At 42.1% G+C, this 24,283-nt stretch overlaps 1 protein-coding gene and 1 long non-coding RNA gene across 11 annotated transcripts in view; one reads left to right on the forward strand and one right to left on the reverse strand.

Moving 5' to 3' along the window:
- The window catches only part of LOC309694026, a 50,806-nt gene extending 45,344 nt beyond the window's left edge, over nt 1-5,462 (forward strand). For all 5 annotated transcript variants that reach the window (XR_014272772.1, XR_014272773.1, XR_014272774.1 and 2 more), the window contains one exon: nt 3,693-5,462. This is a non-coding gene — a long non-coding RNA (uncharacterized lncRNA). The remainder of the gene's footprint in view (nt 1-3,692) is intronic.
- mib1 (MIB E3 ubiquitin protein ligase 1) overlaps nt 255-24,283 on the reverse strand; it is a 60,271-nt gene continuing 36,242 nt past the window's right edge. For 2 of the 6 annotated variants that reach the window (XM_082513716.1, XM_082513714.1), the window contains 10 exons: nt 12,414-12,546; nt 11,024-11,110; nt 10,397-10,555; nt 7,084-7,265; nt 5,890-6,079; nt 5,732-5,810; nt 5,470-5,616; nt 3,394-3,465; nt 2,584-2,684; nt 255-2,373 (listed from right to left, as the gene is read on the reverse strand). In XM_082513716.1, coding sequence (XP_082369842.1) covers nt 2,233-2,373; nt 2,584-2,684; nt 3,394-3,465; nt 5,470-5,616; nt 5,732-5,810; nt 5,890-6,079; nt 7,084-7,265; nt 10,397-10,555; nt 11,024-11,110; nt 12,414-12,546 — 1,291 coding nt within the window. In that variant the 3' untranslated portion in view covers nt 255-2,232. The remainder of the gene's footprint in view (nt 2,374-2,583; nt 2,685-3,393; nt 3,466-5,469; nt 5,617-5,731; nt 5,811-5,889; nt 6,080-7,083; nt 7,266-10,396; nt 10,556-11,023; nt 11,111-12,413; nt 12,547-24,283) is intronic. The other 4 variants (XM_082513718.1, XM_082513717.1, XM_082513715.1 and 1 more) reach the window with 4 other exon arrangements.

Raw genomic sequence — 24,283 nt, forward strand, 5'->3', positions numbered from 1 at the left:
ATAGCTGACTTATCACACGCTGGTGCTGAGTCATTATGAGGTGTTAGCATTTTCAATTACCTCTCGCCTCCCTTCTGGGCCACCCGTCTCCTCTGCGAGGGCAGACACTGCACAGCAGGAGAAAAGCAACAAAATGCTAATTTTCTCGCCTATAGGACCCTAACATGTGAGCTCAACTTTAAAACAAAAACAAACATAAGAAAAGCTCATTAAAATTTCAGGAGAATCTAAAAACAAACAGAGACTTTAATGTCTCTTGGTTCACGGAGGCCTTTATTTCAGCTATATGGTTGTTTTTGTTGTTTTTTTTTTTTTAAAAGCACTTATTCGCAATACAGACTGAACGTTTTCTTTTATTGACACAGGTCGTACTGCATATGTCAAACATTCATGCCAAAGAAAATACTACCGTCTACAGGTCTAACAAGGACAGTTACAGGTACTGAAAATAAAGAACAAATGGGCTTTTTGTTCAAACACAACCATAACAAAAAATACTACCATAAAGCGTATTAGTGCTTCTAGCTTATAGAGTCGTGACCAGGAAAGAAACAAAACTGTACTAAAGTTGCTTAAAAGGCAAAAAAATTTAGCTTGCATGTGGTTGCAAATTCCCAAGCAGTTAGTTAGTCGCTTTGCTGAGTCGCCGCACGGGCAACTGCTTTTTAAAAGAGGTAAGGCAAGTTTATCTTTCCTCTCAAATAACAACACAAAAAACAGACACTTTATGTCAAAAAAGGTTTTTTTTGTTTTGTTTTGCAAACGAACAGGTTTGCCTTAAAACTGCCACAAAAAAATAAAAAGCTTCTACTGATGATTTCTAGAAAGCTACTGTCAAAAAAATGGGGGAAAACACAAAGATTGGAGCAGAATGTTTGAGAGACTTTGAGGCTACATCGTAGGAAGGCAGTGACACCTACAAGTCCTATTGTTTGGGCAGCGATACAAAATAATTTACTCTATATTTTCATCTTAGTGTTGTAATAGATTGTACTAGGTAGACTTTGAGAAAAGGAAATACGCTTAAATTAAAAAAATAGTAACACAAAGAGCACCTTACCCCCCCAACGTTCGTTCACAAGTTTTGTTTTGTTTTTTGGAAGCAAATGGCACGATGTCATCACCGATAAATTAGCAATTCAGTAAACTGTATATATTTATATATACATATATTTTTTGTTTGTTAGACAATACCAACAAGTCTCAAAACACTTTAACACTAACTTGCGACAAGATTCTCCTGTTACAGAAATGTTTGCCTCATGTGAGTTTGTGTGTGGAACAAACAATTACAACAAGAGAGGTGGGGGGGTGTCAGTGGACAGAAGTCAAAAGAGTTGTGTTTGTCTTGAATCCCTACACGGCAGTTCTTAAATCTGCAGCCGATAGGGTGCTGCAACACTGCTGTCGTTACTCAGCTCAGTAAACAAAGTACGGGGTGTAGCACGCTACCTGGCAGTTACACTACTATATCTGCGTTTTGTCACTGAGCTCCAAGGGTTCCCCCTGGAGTCAGCGCGGGGTGGGGGCCGGAGTATTTAAACCCTGCTTTTTGTAGTGCAAAAACTGCCAACATTTGGTTTTTAAGAGCAGGGACAGTCGGTGAGCAGAGCGTTGCAATAGCCAAAGCTGCAACCATACTGCCATACTGTCGTGATAAACGAAGGAGCTTCCAATACAAATACACTTGAAAAAAGGTTTACAAATACAATAAAATCTGCCTGCAGTGGGCACTGGACTGCAAACAGATGAATGAGAACTTTATATCAAACGGTAACAGGCCGCCTTCGTCGCCTCCACGCTTCTCACTCAGCTGATACCCCCCAAAGTGATCACATCCAAAACTCTGATTCTGAACTTCAGACTCGAGACGGGACAACTGTTTGAAATGTTGAGAGAATAAATGGAAACAACACAAAAAAGGGAGATGGGGGGTGGGAGGGAAAAGGATGAAGTCTCTGAAACAGGCGTCTTTCTTTCTGGCTGCACTGACGGCGACAGGACAGCACAATTAACTTCAGTCAATTCATCGATTTTCCTTGTTTTGTAACAGGAATTCCACCTGAACGCAATCGACCCACTGAGAAAGCGTTTGTGGGACAGAATTAGATGTGCCTGGCTGACGCGGGTGGCTGTGAGGATGGAGGCAGCAGCAGCAGCAGGTGTGGTTGCCGCATGGCGAGCGTGTTCAGCATGGGCTTTAAGAGAAGCAAAGAGAGTTCGTCGGCGGGTCTAGTAGAGGAGTATGCGGCGTTCAATGGCCTTGCGGCAGATGGGACACTCGCTCATTCGATCCCCGCACAGCTGGCAGGTTCCGTGGCCGCACATGAAGATCATGTTCTTCAGCCGGTCCAGGCACACCGGACACATGGTCTGCACACAAGTAAGCAACAGTCGTAGTAAAACCCTTTCCACATTTAACATGTCAGTATTACTACCGAGCCGAGCCCTGGACAATAACTTTATGGTGCCGGCGTGCATTTGATCCCTAAGAATTTTACAGCAATGGTTATTGTTTTGCAGTTCAACTGCATTTTATTCTTCCGCTTTAGTTCACGAGCCACACCTGGTTAGTGACCTTACCTGTTCCTTGATGTCTTGGAGCTGTTGTTGTAGCTTCTGCACGTCAGCGTTGACGTTGGTGTTCGCCTTGTCTTTCTGCAGGGCTGGGATGTTTCCGCTGGCTGTTTGGACATTAAAAAAAAAAAAAAAAAAACGCAAACAGATGGTGAGAATAAAACAAACTGCACTTATCAGCCAAAAGATTAGCACCAGTGGCAATACCTCAGATTTGACCTCTTAAACTATATTGCCAATAAAAGTGAGTGCAGCCACAACAACATTACCGCTCTGAAACGAGCTGGGTGCTCGAGTACGTTTTAAAACATGGGTTCTGGAAAATGGAGAAGGATCACAAACACATGCGCGCTGAAGTTTACTGTTGGCAAATGAGCTCGGGCTCTGGCAGTCCGCGCTAACTTGCTTTTACATTTGATTTCTGAAAAGCACACTTTGCAATTATCTGGAATATAAACTGGCACGGGACAAATGATCATGCAGCGCTCGCTTGCTCGCTCGTATATAATGAAACGTGTGTGAAACTTCCTGAACGGATTATTTAAGTGCTCGACACAAATTTTCTGGACTGATGCCCTCCTGAGACTTATTCTCGCTGTCCAAACATCTGCCAGAACACGGCGAGCACCAGTGTGACTCCTGGGATGTGCATCGTACGTATATATATCATCACACTGAAAGAGAAACGGAGGAAAGGGGGTTAAGGGGAGGGGGAGAGGGGCCAGGGCAGCACCTTCGGGTGGGGGGTGTAGGTTTGCAGGAGGTTCTCTATAAACAAGGCTCTCTTAAGGGAGGGGATCATGGAGGTATACTTACACCAACTTAGTGCCAGATTGTTGGGCTGGAGAAGATCCTGGGATCCCCCTGCCATACTGTTAGAGCTCCCTGCTGGGAATAACCAGTCACATTGTTATAGCAGGAGCTGCCCTCACCAGCTCAGCGGCTGGCCTGATGACCAAGACTACTCACTATAGCCTCTATGAGAGGTTCAGAGAAAGAATCTGAGAAGCAAAACTAGCAAGTTGGAAACAGTGATCAGGGAAAGAACGGGAAACAGCGTTTCTTCTACTGGTTGCTTAAAGTCGCACGTGTTTTTTCCCCTTTTTTGCTTACAGGTGACTATTGCCTGGGTTAGAGGTACAACATGAAACCCATGCACCAAATTAAAGAAGAATGGCGTCAAAATGCTTCAAGTGCCAGGTATATTTTGCACACTAGATTTGCTTTTAAAACAGGAAGCAACAAGCAGGGTTACTGGGGAAAGGGGGAAAATAAAAGCATTCAATGCTGCCCCTTGCATGAGTGTATGTGTCACTGCTTGGGTCTGCATTCACTTTTGCACGTCTGGTAAGTACGACTTGCTGACAAATGGAGAAATTAAAAAAAATAAGATGTATGTGTATAAACATGAAAGTTGCGTACTTGCTACAGTGCCACTGTTAAACTCAAATTAAAACAAAAACAGAAGAAATCACTAGTGATATGCACCGCAGAACAGAAAGATGAATCGTGAATGCAACCAAAAATAAAATAACTTGTGCATCTTGTCATCACAATATTTTAGGTAAAATAAATCGAAACTGGCTCTTTTGCAGCTGGAAAAATGTTTTTGAAAACACCGCACAGTTTCATAACTGCTCCATATTTCTTTTCAGAAATGGGGGAGATCTTATAATGTGGATTCATGTGGGTATTATATGCATGCATCATAGGAGGAGCTGCAGGTCATTTCTGCGATACGCTTACAAATGAGTTCATCCATTCTATGTGAATGTGATTAGTCAAACTTTTGGAGGCCAAAGGAACATTAATAAGGTTATCTGTGTGCTCTGACATTATTACGTTATTCAGTAAAAGTCAATCTGGAGATGGCTTCTAGGGTTCTACATTAAAAGATTGGGATTTGAAATGAAATCTTCTCTGCTCTGAAGATCTGTGTGCTGATTTCAGACATGGCTGCCGTCCACTCGAGCTAAACTCTAAGTGGAGGCTACTACAAATGGTGCGAGCCAATTGGTTCTAATGATTACATTATGACAGATTTAGATGTAGAATTCAGTTTGGAAAGCAAGCGTAACAATTTTATTTATATATATATATATATATATTTTTTTTAAATGAGTCTCTATGGATGAAAAAATACAAAGAAAACATGACAGTGATGATCATTCCACCTCAAATCATAACATATTTATAACTTTTTCTGCTCAGCCACCTCTGATTTGCCTTAATGTGCCTTGATTGAATTCTGGATATATATGATGATGATTTTGGATCGTTTGTTTGTTTTTGTGGTACAGTACATCATATTTGCTGACTCGTGCAAGAAAACTGAATGACAACAACACTTTTCTTAATTTTTTGCATGTGTGGTTTTGCATTAACACGACATGCAGGTACATTGTATTGTATTATTTCTGTACTATCAATATTTTTCTTAAAGTGTGCACAAACATGGAAGTTTGTAGGACAGCTTTAATCTTTTTTTGCCATATTTTATGCTGAAAAATTCTGAACATTTCTTGATGCAAATTACACATTTTATTGTATATATAATTTTTATGGTAAGAAATGGTGGTGAGATTTTCATTTGTAATATATCTTAAAACGTATTTGATATATGTAGCAAAAATTTCCCAGCAATCATTATATATGTCCAGACTTTGGACCATAAACTTTTTAGGCGATTCAGGGATGCTCGAGCAGAACGGCCACGATGATTTGAGATATAATGACGCAAACATAAACAAACTGCAAAAGCTAAGCAGCAACAAAGCAAAATATAAAAGTAAAGCAGATTATTTGGAAAAAGTAAAGAAATGAGAAAAGAAAAAGAAAAATCTTTGAAGAAAGGGGGTGGATTAAAAGGAAACGTGTGGAAAATTCACTCACTAAGGTCATCATCATCATCATCATCATCATCATCATCATCAGCGGCATCATCCTCCATACCTTTCCCTCCACAGCAAAGTACGAAGGGGGTGCGGCGTTCCACCACAGCCCGGCACTGTACGCACTTCTTCATGAGGCTGGCACAGTCTGGAGGAAAGATGAAGAAGATCATCAGTGCAAGAAAAAAAAATCTATATTTTCTTTAATACTCACACAGAAGCCAAAAGAGGCAAAATGATGCTGAAAGGTGAAGTTAACTTACTCTCACAAGCGCACATGTGGCCACAGGGCTGGAATAACACCGCTGCCTTTTTATCGGAGCAGACTACACACTCCTCGATCTGTGGACGGACAAACACAAGAAAAATTAAATAATCCTCACTCCTGTCTGTGTCAAGTAGCAGCTGTGCTTCTTGATACCTTAGTTCTCGACTGCACTTGTTCTTTGCAGATGAGACACTTCTTGACACGAGGCGAGCAGAGGGAGCAGGTGGCGATGTGTCCGCAGGGCCCAAAAAGAGTGTCTCTCTTCATGTCTGAACACACCATACACTCCTCCAGTGACTCGATGTTGCTGTTCAGAGACGGGCTGCGGGTGCCCACCTGGCCGCTGGAACAGAAGAGAGTGTGTGAGCGAGAGAGAGAAACGATTACAAGCGAGAGGCCGGAGAAAACGAAAGATGAGGAAATGAAATCAAAAGAACAAAATAGAACATGACTGTACCAAAATGTTATCTCTTCCTTTATATCTTTAACCCTTTAGTGCATACCTAGAATTAATGCCATTCAATGTGTCCCAGACCGCTGCTTCCTTTCACTAATGGGTTTACAGATATCATGTAAAAAGCGCATACAACAACAAAAACATTATAGCCCAGACACAGACGCGCTACGGATATGATCAGCTGTTCACAGCACTTCCTACGTTGGAATATACGTCATCACGTTGTCAGCATGTATTTTGACATGTTTTTATGTTCAGCAACTGATGTCATCTTCCCGGGAATTGTAGTGTTTTCCCCTCCTCCAAGGCCTATCACAGCTCCTCGGGTGCTATTGAAAGGAGATGTCTGACTCTGTGCCTCTCTAATTACAAGTTCCTGGGATACTTAGAACTCTGATTGTGCTATTGGAAATACTTTATTCTTTTTGCTAAATATGCATTTGATTTTTTTCCCCTCTCTCCACAGTTTATAAAAAATGATTGCATCTGAGGTTTTAAAAAAACTCAATGAAAGCACCAGAATTTCAAGTTTTTTTCCTGTCCCCTATGCTCCACACGTCTGCTCAGTCTCATGATATTCAGTTTGGTAATTTTTGTGTAATCTTGTTGATGGACGAAAAGGCATCATAAGCATGCTAACTTTCCAGCTTTAAGGTTGGTTGTGTGTTGAATTCCTGAGACTCCATGAAGCAGCTAGCCAAGGAACAGCCTGGTACATAATGTTCTGTGAAACCGTTTCACCTAAGCTTTTATGCAGATTGTCCACGCTTGTTTTTTTATGCTGAGCTCGGCCCGGCACCTCCTGGCTCCAGCTTCATATTCACTGTTTAGTCATGAGTGGCATCGATCTTCACATCCAATTCGGCAAAATGTCAGATGAGAACATTTACCTGCTCTTTTCTTTGTGGCATTTGGCCAAAGCCTTGCAGAGGCTGGGGTCCGGACACAGGTCTAGAGGGGACTGGCCCTTTTTGTTACGAATGGTCAAGTCTGCTCCATTAGCTGCCAGGAAGCAGGCGATGGATGCTGCGCTCTTCTTCTCTGCCCCCTGGGTGCCCAAGCCCATGATTAACTGCAGAGAACAAGAAGGAAGCAGGAAAACACATAAACTTAGAGATGCACCAGGGTTTTTTTTGACATGACAGATTATTTTAAAGTTGAACCTGGGGAAAGGGGAGGTCTGTGATGTGCCTCTACCTCACACACAGTGGAACTTGAACCAGTAATGTAGTTAGGAGTACAGTTTTTTTATTTTATCAATGTCTTCAGATTTAAACTCATGTTAAAATACATACGGGGTCACTTTGAATAACACGATCAGAAAGACATCTTAAGATGACTGTCAGAAAATATATTCTTCTAACCCCGAACCCAAAATCCCATTAACTGTAACATCTGTCTCCCTCCCATAGCTCATCGCCACACTCAGTCTACCCCAATTCAAAGTCTCTCCTGCAATTTAGAACTTCCATGTCTGATTGTCTCCAACCAGTAGCTTTTACATCTCATGCTGATGGAGCCATCGGGCCGGCTAATTCAATTCTCGTTTTGATGGGAGGGGAGAGCCATGGGAGAGTGACCCAACTGCACACATCTCAATTAGGCCTGCTGTCTGTCGGTTCCGCTCCTCCGCGGGGGGAACCAGAGAGGGCAGGAAGCGGGACAGAAGAGAGGAGGTGGAGAAAGAGAAGAAAATGGAGTGGAAGGGAGACAGAAGGTGACAGGTACGGAAAATCTGTCACAGAAGCCATGCATTAAACTTCTCCCCATAGGGCTTAGTGATGTGGTGTTAACATGGAGACAGTTGAGGCCTGACATGGCCCTTTTGGCCTCTACAGAGGGACAGACTCGTTCAGGATGGGTAAAAGGGAGTAGTCACAGGTAGTGCTGGGCGATATGGAAAAAATATTTATCATGATATGAATTATTTTATATCACGATAACGATATATATCACGATATACCACCTGACCTGTGGTCATCTGGAAAGTACGCAGTCTGTAAACAGCGAGCGCAGAGGGTGCAGTCTTTGTTAATGAAATGGTTACGCTCATGTAGGGCTGCGTATCTCTGCTCGTCCGTAGGTCAGTCATCAAGGCATAATGCACGACACTGCAAACATCCTTCTCTACTTTGGCCCGGCATGCGTCATATAAGCGAGGCAACTCGACTTTACTGAAGTGCTTACGTACCTCGGATGAAGGACTTTGACAAGGTCACGAAAGCTGTCCTTCTCAACTACGTAAACAGGGGCCATGCCTTTACAAATGTAATGCGAGATGGCTCCTGTGATTTGTTTATGGTGCTGGGACGTTTTCTCATAAGGGCCTTGTGTGAAAGACTGCTGTATCTTCGGCTGGCTATAGATTTTCTTTTCCCAACTTGCTGCAAAGAAACAGCATCTGCATCAAAATAAACTATTTCCAACAGTGTAATTTTAGTTCTAAGCATCCCAGAAACGATACAGAAAAGCATAAAGTCAAACATAACTTTTAAAAACACCAGCATAGGCTTATAAGGCCCTGAAGGTAAAAAATTACATTTTCTGCGAAAATGACGTCACTTCTGGTTTCGGGCAGGTAATGGCGGACATGCGATAGTTCGCGCTGACCTATATTCCAACGTAGGAAGTGTTACGAACAGCTGATTGGATCGGCAAAGCGTGTTTCTGGAATATTATGTTTTTGTTGCTGCAAGTGCTTTTTATGCAGTTTTTGCAAAGCTATATGTGGAAGGAAACCGTGACCTAGGACAAGCTGATGGCATAAGATGTAAGTACAACTCCTCCGGTTTCATATGCAAAAAAATTATTGCGCTAGCTTACGTGGTTCCAGTTCTACAGGGATTTAAAAATAGTTAGGCAAAACAGAGCGTGCCCGCTCCGACCAGTTTTAAGGGGTTAATGGTATATTTTATGTAATAATTTATAAAATTAGGTTAGAAACAATAGAAACGATAGAAGACAAATGGCACAATAGACACTTTTCTATCGTCCACATGATTGAGATATATATATATATATATATATATATATATATCGTCATATCGCCCAGCACTAGTCACAGGTGCATAAAATCAAGCACCTAGGCATGCAGACTGCTTCAACAAACATTTGTGACAGAATGGGTCACTCTCAACAGTCCCACCATGGGACCGTGATAGCATGCCACTTGTTCAACAAATCTACTTGTAAAATGTTCTCACTGCTAAATATTCCAGTCAGTGGTAGTGGATCTATAACAAAGTAAAAGTGACTGGGAATGACAGAAACTCAGCCATAAATTGGTAGGTCGTGTATTTCTGGAGGATTATTGTGTGGAGCTGTTTTTCAGGAGTTGGGCTTGGCCCCTTAGTTCCAGGGAAAGGAACTCTTAATGCTTCAGTATACCAAGATATTTTGGACAATTGCGTGTTCCCAACTTTGTGGGAACAGTTTAGGGATGCCACTTTCTGTTCCAACATGACCACACACCGATACACAAAGCAAGGTCCATAAAGATATGAATCAACGAGTTTGGTGTGGACGCACTTGACTATCCCGCACAGAGTCCTGACCACAAGCCGACAGAATACCTTTGGGGTGAATTAGAGCGGAGACTGTGAGTCAGGCCTTCCCGTCCAACATCAGTGTCTGACCTTACAAATGTGCTTCTGGAATAATGGAAAAATGCATTCCCATAAACACAACCCTAAACTCCTAAACTGTTACAGCTGCAAAGGGTGGGCGGACATCATATGTGGACTAAGAATGGGATGCCACTTAAGTTCATATGCGTGTGAAGCCAGACGAGCGAATGCTTTTAGCAGCATAGTGTAAGCTGCATATGTTACAGAGTCACTAGTAGCAGAAAAACAGTGGCTGGTGACCAAACTCGTTAACGAGCCATATTACTGTGCACTGCCTTCCTGGCTTAATATATTTGGGAATGTCTAAATGAATCAGAACATCAGAACAGAATCATATAATAAGATGGCATTCCTAAAATTACTAAGTCAGCCTTTACTGCAGTATGCCAGCATTGTTCATTATTACTGAGCTACAGTAAAAAATTCTAAAAACCTAAAGTTGTATATCAGTAAACACAGATACACAGAAACAAACATTTGTTTTATTTTTATGTATGGCCACCTCCTTAAGAATCCCTGACACACGTAAAATGTAATATAGGATGAACAGCGAGGTTAATAATAGATGCACATGTACCGTGTTCTTGGAAGGTTCCCAGGGCTCCACTTTGCTGACATCTTGCATATCTTGGAGCTGCCGCAATTGGGACAGCGTGTGGTGACGCAGTGCCTCGTGAAGCGGCGTGTCCCCATCCTTGTCCTGCACGTCGAGCTTGGCCTCTGCCCGCACCAGCAACTGTTAAAGAGAAACACATAAACAAAGAGTTGCACAAGCCGACAGCGGAGGGAAACTCGCAGCCGCCGTGAAACAACTTTAATTTAATGCTACAATGCAAATGCCACATCCTGATTTATAAGGTTGCCGGCTGCTCACAATGAACTGCTTCAGCATTGTGCTACCCAATTATAGAGTGCATTTTTTTGTGAGTCCACAAGGTGGCAACGTGGCAATCTCAATCCGATGCTACGCTAACACACTCTAACCAGCCTTAGAGAGCCTTTTTCCCTCCCCTCTGAAGCAGGACTTTGTTCAACTGCAGGACATCCAACCGTATAAATTAAATGTGGAGCTGCACCAATGTTTTTCTACTCCCCTTTGTGCACAGTGTAAAAAGACCGACTGAGAGATGACTAAAGACACAATGCTCACTAAGTAAGGCAAGAAAGAGAGGGAGAACAAATGAGAAAAAGAGGAACCACTAACCCGAACTATCTGGGTGTGCTGGCGCTCCACTGCCAAGTGTAATGCAGTCTGCTGGTTGACATTCTGAATGTCTAAGCTGGCGTTGCCCTGGGTGGTGGGAACAAGAGGGAAGCAAAAAAGCTTAATATACACAAGGGCAACAAACATGTTGTGCACACAGAGATGATAGACAAGTAATGAAATAAGAGAAATAAAAACAGGAAAAAAGAAAATATTTTATATTTAATTCCTTTGCACTTGAAAGACTGCAACATTTTTATTTGCCGTGACAGAACGTTGTTTCCTTTAGCCCTGCCGACCAACAAAGTATCACCCGGGAAGCTGGTGGGGGCAGAGAGAAAAAAAAAGGCATCCTACAATAACGCTGCATGTGATTGTCATTTCCAATTGCAAACACCTCAGCTGAGGAGATGTGGAGGGAAGATAAGTATTGTGATCAGGCAGCGTGTGAAATCCCAAAGTAATAAGACTGGCTGACTGGCTGGCTTGCTGGCTGGGAAACTGCAGTGCACCTTGTACTGTGGTGCAGTTTTTGAATAGAAAGCTGAGCCATCACTGCGAACAAGCCCAATGCAGGAACTTGGGGAAGAAAAAGCTGTCCCTGCTGAAAGGTAGCTTGCACTGCGAACACTCATGCACTGGAATGTTGCAGCAATGTTACTGCCTTGCACCATATCCTCATTAACCCAGTTCCTGCTTGATCAGGTGACTTTTGCTGTAAACCCGTGTGCGAGTTAGTCTCCAAGGAGCTAAACCTGCAATCTCGGTGAGGAAAAGAAAAAAAAGAAAAGAGCATGAACTTATGATTGCAGGAGGAGGAGGATATGATGGCCCAGCAGCACTAAAGAATACTCCTGGAGGACCAGCGAAGTGTATGGATTCAATAAAAAAAGAAAAAAAGAGGCATGTATAGGAGCTTCAACTGGTCTACAGCTTGCAGGCTGCAGGGGAGTGCAGTGAAAGCTGCTTTAATGGTCTGTAGGCAGGTAAAGCTAAGAGTGCAGGTTGCTTCAGTGCTTTGGGATAATTGTGAAATGTAAATTTTTTGTATTATGCTTTACACAGATGACTATTTAAATGTGTTTTTCATTCACACGTCTCACAAGGGTCTGACAAAACAGAAATCCCCATGCCGTAGACTGCATTTCAGCGGTCTACGGAGGCAGGATAGATTCAAGATTCAAATCTACTTTCTGAAATTTTCATGGAACTACAGCATTGGCGTCAAACACTCCCCAACATCTGGGTATCTAGGTAGATACACAGGGAGCATGCTTCTGCTGCGCTTTTTAAGTGATAATGGTGCCTCTGTAGACATGCTGTTATAAAGTATGTATTACAGAAATAGCTGCCAGGTTAAGTGATTAAGCATGCATTCAAATGTTGCTACCTGGTGCACCAAAAGCTCAGCCACCTCCACGTGGTTGTTGAGGGCGGCCAGGTGCAGTGCAGTATAACCGTCGTCCTTCTTCTCGTCTACGATCCAAGGCCTCGGCAGTTTGGATAACAGCACACGCATGGCACTGCACAGAGGAGGAGGAGGAGGAGGAAGACAAGGGAGGGAGAGAAGTCAGTGCTTTGCTAGATTCTGGGCTTTGGTGCATGAGAAGACAAAAAATCCTTCAAAAAGTCAGGACAATCAAGTTATTTTGGTATAAATTTTCTGATGTAATCAAAAACCTATCTATGACTCTCAGTCACTGTGCCGTACACGTCACAGTGACTGTGCCACTTATACACAGCACACTCCAATACACAGCTTTTCTTTTTGCAGCAGGGCATATCCCATTTTCACACATGGCGACAAGAATACTAAATCAACTTAGGGAGGAGTTGCTTTACCAAGCATAGTGTTATTTACATCAAGCTTTGAGCAGTGCAAGTGCTGCGTCTTATCTGAGAGTGTCCGTCCCCCCTACAGACTCTTGATTTAAAAAGGGCGGTCACATTTCCCTTGATGATGCGCAAAAGCGCATATCATTGGAAGGCAACTTGGTAATCAAGATTTAGCTGCATTCACTCAGGTCTCCTCCTGGGGAAGAAACCGACGAGGTGGGAAGGGAGAAACATCTATTGTTTAAACAGAGCTGTTAAACAGAAGTGGTCCCGTGTGTCGACAAGAACCGGTTCAGTGTCACTGAAGGTCATTTAGAGGATGTGTGCCACATAGACATGTGGCTGCAAAGGCAAATGTATGAGAGGAGTCACAGTGTCAGAGTAGGGATGAAAAGAAAAAAAGAAAGAAAGGCCGACAGTGTCATTAAAGAAAGACAGAACGGCACATACATATTTCCATTGTTTATTAACTACAAAGGCTGGAGAACATTAAAGTCAGAGAATGGAAATCTACGCTGAAGTCAAAATATGTAGATTTTACTTAAAAAGTTGTAATTAACAGTGTTGTAATTAAATGTCTTAGTGGCCTTCTTCCAATTAAACAAAGCAGGTTTCACAGTATGGCAGTTTTACTTAAATATGTATTTCACCTCATTCATTATCTCTCTGTTCTTGACCCTAACTTCGTTCCTACTCTAGCCCATGGGCATACAGAAGAGAGAAATACTAAACGCTCAAATGAGACAAATTCCCGCTTTTAATGTGCAAACAGTGCATCAACTCACTTTGTTCACATACAAAGAAATATAAAACAACATTTAGAAAAGCACATCCCTGAACTCTTCTTGTATCTTCTCTGTAGATAGGTACACAGTGTACCTTCAGGCACCATTAAGGCAGCAGCAGCAGTGCTGGGGGGGAACACTTCTGACCTTGTTTAACCCTGAATACGCATGCAGGGCATATCTTTAAAATGCGACAAAAAAGAAGCGGCCAGTTCGGCGCTGGCTCTTTGATACAACTGACCAGCGTGCACTGGGGTGCTTAAGATAAGCAGGATCTCAAACAGTAAAATGAGGCAGTGGGTTTGGGCACAGGGCAGGAAAGGCCACGGTCGACACTGGTCAGTGAAAATGCTCAACTGTTCGAAATAAAACAATAATCTAGCAAGCTTTTGGTCTAAATGGGAACAGGACGGCTGGCTCTCTGCGGGTGTTTTTTTGCTAAACCTATAGCTCGCCTCCCTCCCACTGGAATAATGAAAGAGAGCATCATCAGCACACCCTCTTGAGGAAAGCAGAGAGGCACGGGGCAGGCAGTCAGCACCTCTGTACGGACAGAGATTCAGGGCTGGCGTACTGCTGCAGTGATGAACAGCGCAGCACACTGATCCCAGTCTCCCTTGCTCTTTTGCTCACTCTCTCTCTCTCTCCCTCTCATTGCACAGACCCACACACACACACACACACACACACACACACACACACACACCTGCATTGCTTGCAGCCATCTTCAACCACTTAATGCAGAGGAGCACTGCTTAAATGTGATAGCAACCGCACCCATTCTGCCTAATCTCACATTCATAACGTGTCCCCTTTGTTACAAAGACGTATTTGCTTACATACTGTAGATTTTACATCTCATAGGGGACTTCTGAGGAATTTCATCCGTGGCCCACCCGCTGGGTAGGAGTTGAGGCTTAAACAAGCAAATCATTCAAGAAAAGATTTTGCCACATAAGGTTATCGCCTGAAGCTGCAACGCAAAACTTGTTCCCAGTGGTTCAAAACAACACTCGTTTAGCCTTGGCGAAGAATTGGCTACATAGGGACACGCTGCATTTTTTTTAAACCACAAGTTCCCACCAGAATCAAGGGCAAAACTGTCCCACATGAAGCCCCCGTTCTTACCAATTTTCTCACTCCTACTGGCAGAACATTCGCACATCTGGATTGGCTGGAAATATCCACCATCTATGGAAAAACCGGCCAATGAACGCACACCGGCTTTAATACAAGGGCACAGTGGCGCCTTCTAGCGTCCGAATCAGGCGCTTGAGCACTGAGGCGGGTGTTCGCTGGCGTAAGGAGCCCCTCCAATATAAGTCTAGATTGACAGGCTCCCCTGCCACGCTGGGTGAAATGGGCAGACATTAATATTAATGCCCCATACTAGCACTGCTGCAATGCAGTTAAGCTATTTGCTGTAAAAGCAGAAAAAAAGACTGAATTAAGAACTGAGAAATAAATTTAAGTTGTGTTTTTATCTCTGGGGTGAGTGGTGTTAGCTGCAACTGAGGGGAGTATAGGAGAAACTGCGTGTTAGCTGATGAGGTCGGACGTTGAGAGGAAGAAAAGAGGAGAAAAGAGCGATTCTGACCAGCCCAGGCTGCAGAGGTTTTACTGAGCAGAAGAATGACTTGACCTGGGAGCTAACATTCACATAATTGAGATAACTGATGACTTAACCTTATAAAATAATGCTAGGGTGAATATGGAAAAGGGTATGCTAGCATATAGGGGATAAGGGGGTACGTCATGAAACTGGGTCACCCTGTGAGAGATCTCAAAGAGCCCCTCAGGAACGCCACACTGGGTCTTGTTGTCTTTGGCTGCTATTTGTCATTGACTGTGACTCTGATGCCCTCAGCTTTGTGTGTGTTGGCATTTGTCATTGCATGTAAGACAGTGTGTGTGCTCGCAATTGCTGGTGTGAGTGTGAGGGTCGACAGGGCCCTTCTGCTGCCCTCGCCTGGCTGACAGCCATCTGTGTGGTGGTCAGTAGCCGTTATTACAACAGGAAGTGAGAGTCAGGGGACAATAACGTGGGTAGGACAGGGCAGAACAGGAACAGTCAACATCCAGTCTAAGATTAATGGCTGCGCACAAACATATGGTTACTCTGATGTGGGAGACGTGTTTGGCATACCGTCACTCGTTAAATAAGGCTTCGAGCCCAAGAAAAAGATCCCAATTCTGCATCGGAAATGAGTCACCAAAAGGTGCCACCTGCTTCAAGAAAATAAAATTGCTTTATGCAGCCATTAATGAAAATGATCAGTCTCGCAAATCTTACAGTGTTTATATGGTTGAAACGTACAGATCCAAAGAATATGGCTGCAAAAACCCAGTACCTTCACCAAAGCTTCTGTATCAAAGGTAATTCTTGGCCTTAAAATAAAATCCCAGCAAAAACTCTTCTTCTGCAAAGCTTCCAACAGTTTCAGGGACACAAATAGATCTGTTTTTATCCATATCAGGTAAAGGAAATTTAATGGATTGTATGACAACGGAGCAAACTGCACCTGCCAATCAAGACCATGTAATACAGCTGTAAAAAGCTGATAAGCAAACCTTTGGCTCAATGTATTTTGTCAAAAAAAAAAAAAAATGTTATTTGCCCAGCCTTTTTTAAACCGCCTAACAGAGCTGAACTGGTAGCATTCCTTTCTACCTTACAGTAGGATTCTTTCCCCCTCCCAGGTCCTTCTTGGAACAGCCTTCCCAGAAGAGGCAAGTTCAGACGATACATGAGGTGTCAGCTCATTGAGGACTGGATCAATATATTCAGGTCCTTTGAAATAGTGGACCCACTACCTGACAAATCATTCACAGCTGCAGCACACTACCGCTGAAATGGAAAACCCACTTCTCCCCTTCCCACTCCGAGCAGGGAGGTGCTCTTCATCATGTGTGAGGCTCGATCCCTCCAACTCACCAGCAGCTGGTAGGGGGAAGAGTCATAAAACCGCTTCAGTGATGTTAAAACATGCTTACCGAAGGAGACTGCTTGACTGGTATGCTGCATGCTTCTAATGCCTTGTGTGTGTGCACATATGTGCGCAACTTCAATTACAGTAATTCAAGTAGCTGATATTCTTAATGCAAATATAACCCTCAGAGTTCATCGCGGGCACTGCCACACTCCTAGATGCAATTAGTTACAAGTTCACTTTGTCATGACCATCCCACAGGTATGTGCCATCCTGCTGTGGACAGAGTAAATAAACACAAGTAGCGTCCAGACCAGCAGTGCAGCAGAGAGCTGGGGACAAGAACCTAACTGGCTCCGCTCGATAAAAAAAGCTTTCATTACCATGCCGTGAAGAGAATAATTTTCCCCACAATGTGACCTTCCCCTGCCTGCCTCTACCTGAGGCCCCTGAGTGAGCATGCTTTTATTACGGACTATTTGCATAAACCAGGAAGGAAAGGGGTGCATTTCTCTGATGTTTTGATTATCGCTATAGTATTGCCGCTGCCTTGAAGGTTGTCCAGGAGACAAGAGATGCATTTTGAAACATCTCCAATTCAGTTTTCTGTCCATTTGGGCAGTGGGTGTGGTCTATAAAGGCTTAGCTTTAATTAGCCGTAAATCACCTGGTGATACGGAGTGCCCTGTTTCATGGCAAGTCATGAAAAAGGAAAAAAAAAAAAAAAGGGACAGCAAGACAGTCAGAGAAGCCCAATGGCGCGTTAATATCCCATTGGTTCGAGATGACCCAATTATTTTCCCATGCTCCTCTTCCTTTGCACTTCATTCTCCTCAGCACCTTGAAAAAACCTCATTTTCATTGCTGCACAAGCCATAATAGTCATAATACACATCCTTTTACTTAACAAGGGAAGAATGACATAAAAGAAGGAGCAAGGACATGCAGATTATATTAGACTAAAGAGACATCTAAATCATACTTACACTTACCAGAGAATGGCTCAATAACATCATTACTTATAAAACATCTATATAATTATTGAACACCACTTTTCCCCCTTATAGGGTTGGATAGACCGGGACTAGTGCAAGTATTTTGACAGCAGGGAGAAAAAAATGTATATTAACCCACTGAAAGGTTTAAAAAAAGATTAATTAATTCCACTTAATGTGAAAAAAATGACACAAATGTAAATGTTACTAAAACCATGCGTTAGTAAAACAAAGAAATAAATTGGAATATTCTGGAAAACAACTTGGAGCCATAATTTGTCCAAAATATGAAGGAAAAATATGATCTTGGTAAGCATGACTTCCTGTGATAGCCCTCAATGGAAGCAAATTATATCATTTAAATGAATAAAGCATATAAGGGAAGTGCAATGAGAATTAGACCATGATTTTATTATGGATTGTTAATGAATACTAAAAATTCAACCGCATCTATAAAGGGAAGCTGGGAAAAAGAACTCAATATTGAAATATAAAAGAGTGACTGGCAAATCACATGGAAGAACCCCCAACCCACTAATTTTTGGGCGTGGAGGGAATTTTGCAGAAATAATGTAATTATATGTTTACTTTAATCCTGCCTGTGATAAAGCAAAAACCCTCAAGTAAAAAGTGTGCTGGAGAGAGAATGCATCCATAAATGTTAGCACTTGGAGAAACATCAGAATAGCTAAAACAAATCGCACAGTATGCATAATGGTAAAAAAAAAAAAAAAAGAAGAATTAAATATGTTTCTCTAACTTTTCTGTACCTTGTGTAATTTTACAAATAGCCCCATTCTGCAAAGGAATAAATGACTGGTGAAAATATTAGAAGTGGCTTGTTAAAAGTCTATAAAATGGAAATGATGTCAGCCTGACCCCTCAAACCTGGGTCTGTAGAAAAAGTCACAAGTAGGGTGCAATATGGTGAAGAAAGGACTCGACGATGAGGATTCAATAACCAAACCCTTTGACATGTCATTGGATCTATAATTCTGTTTAAAACAGAAGCTACTTTCAGCTGCTCCCTTATTCACAAGGGGTCGCCACACCAGGAAGCGCCACATGTTTAATTTGGCAGAATTTCTTCTTTGAGCAACCCCAGAGGGATTTGTGTCTTCTCCTGAGATTGAACCAGGGATCTTTCAGTTCTTAAGCGAATGTATAAACCATTACATTTTCAATCCTAAAACAGATTTGGGAATGATAATACCATTGCACTGCACCAGAAGAATCTTATACCATCTATGAAAAGCATGGTGTTAGTATCATGTTTTTGGGCCTGTTTTACTACATGTAGGATAGGATGGTGCATCATCCTCAATATTTTCCACAGTAAATACTCTAATATACTCTAATATTTTTATTTCATTTGGTTTACTGGCTTCTCTACTTTTAGTAAAGTGATTGTATTTTTTTAAAGGATTTAGTGAATATGGAAATCCAGGATGGTACATATGTTTTAAACAAGTATAACAGTCAATGCTGATATTTGGACAATATATTGGTGCATCGCTAACATAGTTGGTTATATTGACATAGAAGTATAATAAACCTTGAAAGCAACAACTTTCTCTTTCTTGTGTTAGGCCTCAATCACACAGGCTTGCAGATTGATTGGAGCCCCATCTGGGATCTGGTCAGTGGTTGTCAAGGACCCTTCCCTTTCTGTGTCATGCCACCACATCACTGCCGTTTGAATGCTTCTCAAATGTTTAGGCTAAAGCTCTTTCACTCAGCAACATCTACACTGCACAATCTGTGAGGCCAGTGTTTCATTCCCGATTAACAATTATTTTGCTGTGACTGAGATACTGGTCATGCTTTAATCATAAAGCTTATTTCACACTTATTTTAGAACCAAAACTAGACATACTCCTGCTTGGTAAAATTAACTACAAGCCTTTCCAGATATACACTCAAAGCAGTAAATAGAAGCGAGTGACTGGCTACGAGTTCTGCAGAGCGGTGGAGAATTCGGCCACTCTGCAAGTCCTTCGATCGACAGCCACTCATCAGCCGGCCACTGTCACTGTATGGGAGGACAGTCTGAGAGGCCCCTATGATCTACAGGCTCAGGGAAAATCTAGCAACTTAAATCACTCCTGACTCCCGACCCCACCTCCCACCTTTTTATGCCTACAACCATGTCACAAATACATAAGCCCCACATTTCCACTGAAACACTCATTTCTCTATGGTTTAAGCTGTATTAGTGAAAACCTGACAGCATCCCCCCTCAAGCATGATGGCAAAATGATGACAACGCACCATCAATTTTTCTACCACAGTAATTGGCAGAGCAGATCCAAAGTGACACAAACAAACTGCAGTGCTGCAGCAGATGAGTCTGACTTCTTCGGCATTTTTACTTATAGGCACATAAGCAGAAGACGACGCTGTGGCTGAAGGAGGAGTTTGGTAATTACAATCTATTGTTTGCAGTGGAAAATAATGGGGATCAAAGGACATTGTATCAGCTACTGCCTTCCCTAAGCACTGAGACAACAGGCCATATGTTCCACAGCAGCACAGAAAATGTCTAACAGCCAACTTGTTAATGGAGGGGAAATAGAGCTTATATCAATGTACTGTACATTACACACATACAGCACGGAAACGTCAACAGATTCCCCATAGATCCAGACTCATGATTCATTGCACAGATACTGCAATGAAGGTTTTCCACAGCAATTTTCCACATAGGCTACTCTGCCTAATCCCAATAATGTTTTTTTTTTTCCCCTCCACAAAATGAAAGCCAATTTTCTTGAGCATGCAAGCATCACGCGAGTATCCACACAGCCACATGCACAAACACACCAGGAGACATAAACTAACAGAACTTCTTATCCTGTCTGACCTGTCGTGCTGCATTTACATGGAGCCATTGACTTCAGTGTCCATACGGGTTACCAAGGTAACATGGCCTGCATTATTCAACAGCTAAGCTTCGTTTTGATCTGAACACTGACCTGAATGTGTCCCTCAGAGTACATTAAGATTACGAATACCCACCGAAAAAAAGAAAAAAGAAAAAAAAAAGAAAGAAAATGTATACCTTAACTGGACATAGAAAGCTAAACAAAGACAAAGCACATTTAACCACACATAATAATTACATCTCTCTCAGAGACTGATACTCAGTACTGCTCAGGGATATGAATTTGAATCCTAAAAAATACTCTTGTGACATTCCCAACCACAATCTAGGATGATGATAATGATATTCACTGTATGATACTAGTAGAATTTTGATAAATGACAAAATGTAAGAAATTCAAAATATTTGGTTATCTGTATAACTCTGGCTCTCTGAAAACCTCACTCAGTTATCTGAGGGCAGGAAGATATTAACATAAATTAACCCAATGCCCTATTAAACAGTAAAAAAAGGGCAATTAGGAGCTGCATCAAAAATTTTATATCAGTTTACTTTGCTGATGCTTCACCTCCCTACCAAGTTTTATGAAATTTGACTTAAAAGTAAGTTTTTGTGTAAAAAAACAAACAAAACAAAACACAGCGATATATATGTATAAAGTAGAACTGACTGAAGAAATACCTGACAGCAAGTAACTAGCTGCATAAAATGTTACATACCAGCAAATTTTCTTCAGTTTTGTGTGGCGTGAAACTGTATTTAGCAATATTGAACTGTTACAGCAGTGTTTTACACGTGTTCACTAAACTACGAAACAAGCAGCAAAGCTCAATGTTTCCTAAAAACACAAACCAATGTGAAACACTGGTGTTAAAGTGTCACCTAATGCACAAATAAATTCTAAAACTTATTCCAATACATCAAATAAATAGATAAACTACACTAGTTTTTTAAGTGGTGGAGACAATATTAAAGATGTCTGACAGCTGCGCTGTGAAAGTATATCACCTTGCTCTGTCATATTTATTACCTGCATTGCTGAGGCACTTAAAGTGCCACAAATAAATCCTGCTCTTTCTAGGTTTGGCAAGTGGGCAAAAAAGGGGAAAAAATGCCATCAGTTAGTACAATGGCTTCACAATGCAAGCATTTCTCTTTGCATGCTATAGTCACTTTCCCAAAAGCTCTTATGTCCTTGAGTCCCTTCCGTATGGGCTGTACCTCTCCCTCACTCCTTCCCTCCCTCCATCCCTCATTTCTTCTCTTCCCCCTCTATCCATCCATCCATGCCTCCCTCCCTCCGCTACCCCCAACCCTCCCTCTCCCTGCATGTGCTATAGCAACATAGCAGCCAGGACTCAATGTTTCAGCATGCCACAGGACAGACAGAGCATTACAGCATGGCTGAGCTTATCTATTGGCTCAGAGCCACTGTTGGCCCAACCCTAGGAGGAAGTGTGGGCGTTCTGATTGGTCATAGGGGGATTGGGGCTTGTATCAGCGTGTCCTCTGGCTGATCTGTTGGAGTGGTCCCAGCTCATAGAGAGGTGGACAATTGAGGGACTTTTCAAGTAACTCACAGTGCATGCTGCAGCAAAGTGGTACCCAGGCTCGCTGCATGAACCAGTCACTGCACTACATCTTTGATGGTTTCTCACTCCAGTGACTTAACTATTGAATAGGATACAGCGACACAATGCAGAGCCTAAATGAACAACCAGGGGAATAAAATAAAACAAAGGCCTAAATAATTACAAAATACAGGAGCACCAGCTTAAATCAAGGTGCACAGTGTGCATGGTGTGGATTTCTAGGTTTATGTTGAAATATCGCAGTCTTGATTTATCTTTTAATGAACTGTAGCTGCCCACCTGGAAATAGGTTCATTTCCACCAACATCCCACAAGCAGGAATGATCTAATATTACTGTGTACATTGGATTGAACATGGCAAACGGCAGATAAAACTGAAAAGACTAACAAATGCGTCACTGTGTCTGAGGAAGATCACTAATTTTGACCAAATTATATGACGTTCATGACAGTCTGCAAAGTTTGTGACAAAGTTTTCACACTGTTCTCAAACGCTAAATCATCTTTGTGTCTATAGAAGCTCTCTTGAGTCAGGATAAAAACAATCTTTAAAATCAGAAAGTCAAACTGTTGTTAGGTTAGGGCAAGCACAACAATAAAACCCATGCAGAGTGCATGGGTTGTTTGCATCCTTCCTTCTATTAAAAAAAAAAAAAAAGAAGAAGATCATAAGCTATAAATTGAGGATGAGAAAATGGCTGTGGATCACAGGCATTTGTGCGACGGTATCTGTGGAGTTTGTGAGTCACTTATTGGTAAAAAAAAAAATGTGGCACCAGTAAGCCACGGTAAAATATCAGAGAGGCAGAGGAACTTCCCCTGCAGTGAGGCTGAAGGGAACAATGGGCAACTGGATCAGAGAAGCTGACTGCCACTGGCTTCCCCCTCCAGCACCCAGGTAGGTTGGCCCTATTCATAAATCACTTTTATTCCTCCAAGCGCTCAACAGCCTCACCTCTTCAAATGATGCACTGTGTAAAGGGAAAAGGAGGCAGGCGGGTGTGGGGGGACAGGATACAAAAGCGGGGAGCTGTGGGAGGAGGCAGAAGAGAGGTGCTGATGGTGAAGTACGTCGAAATTAAGATGGTTAAAATCGTAAACATCTTTACTCTGTTTAACCGCTTTCTCTAAACTAAATCAGTATTTTTATCCACCTGAAAACTGAGCTTTCACAAAGACATCCCCAGAGGGTGTAAATCTGGAAAGGGCCAGTGCAGTGTAACAGTGTGGATACGCTAAACAGAACTTTCACATAGTAATGACTTAAAATAAGTCCAGTAACGATCAGGGGATGAGTGCCAGAGTGGACTGATGAAGAAAGTCTTGAATCTCCTCCAAAATGTTCTCTCAGGTTATTTCCCAGCCAAATTTTTTCCAAATTTCAAAAGATACCATCAATGTTTTCTGTTATGATGCATGTCCTATGGTGGTTGTAGCGTGACCTTTTTTGGGGGGCAATAGTACCAAATGAGAACAATAAACGCAGGACAATTAGGGAATTAGGGTAGAGGTGAGGGAGAGGGAGGATTTACAGGACAAGTGAAGCCAAAGCCAACTTTGTATAAAATTGGCAAAGATTTTTTGCATACCTGAGAAAGAGACGACTGGACAACCCAAAAACGTAATTCCTCTGGACACGGCTGTCGCTGTCACTTTCACGGAGGTTTATGCCTCCGTGAAAACACTAATGTGGATGCAAATCATCCTGTATTTGGACAGCTTAATATAGACATAACCACAGGGAAGGCCCAGGCTCATGGAAAATGAGCATGAAGATGTACTTAAAAAACACAAATTGAACTTATTAAAAGCACCTTTAATCCCTATATGATGTTCTCTGGTGGGAAGGTACACAGAAAGGTGAAATTAAGATATACTGAAAGACTGAACAAAAACTTCCAGGCCAGCTTGAAGCTCAGCGAAAAAACAGATGTTACACCATCAAAACAAACCAGAATTCCCAGTGCAAAACTTCCCAATCCAAGAGGAAACCTGCCTCTCACTTAGGTAAACTGATAAATGAGCTCTCGTAGGGACTGACCATCATAAGAACAAACCTAAAATACATAACGCTTATTAAGAGACATTTATTCCACAACCATGTGAAAAAGACTCGTCCTACTGCAAAAGGCTATTTTTCTTGTAAGTAATGGTCACAGATGCTTGCAGTAAATTTTGGAATACACTGCTGAATATAAAGTTTTACATACAAAACCTACAATTGTACACACAGCAGTT

The sequence above is a fragment of the Aulonocara stuartgranti genome, assembly GCF_965226115.1.
Source record: "Aulonocara stuartgranti genome assembly, chromosome: 18".
Taxonomy (NCBI): Eukaryota; Metazoa; Chordata; class Actinopteri; order Cichliformes; family Cichlidae; genus Aulonocara; species Aulonocara stuartgranti.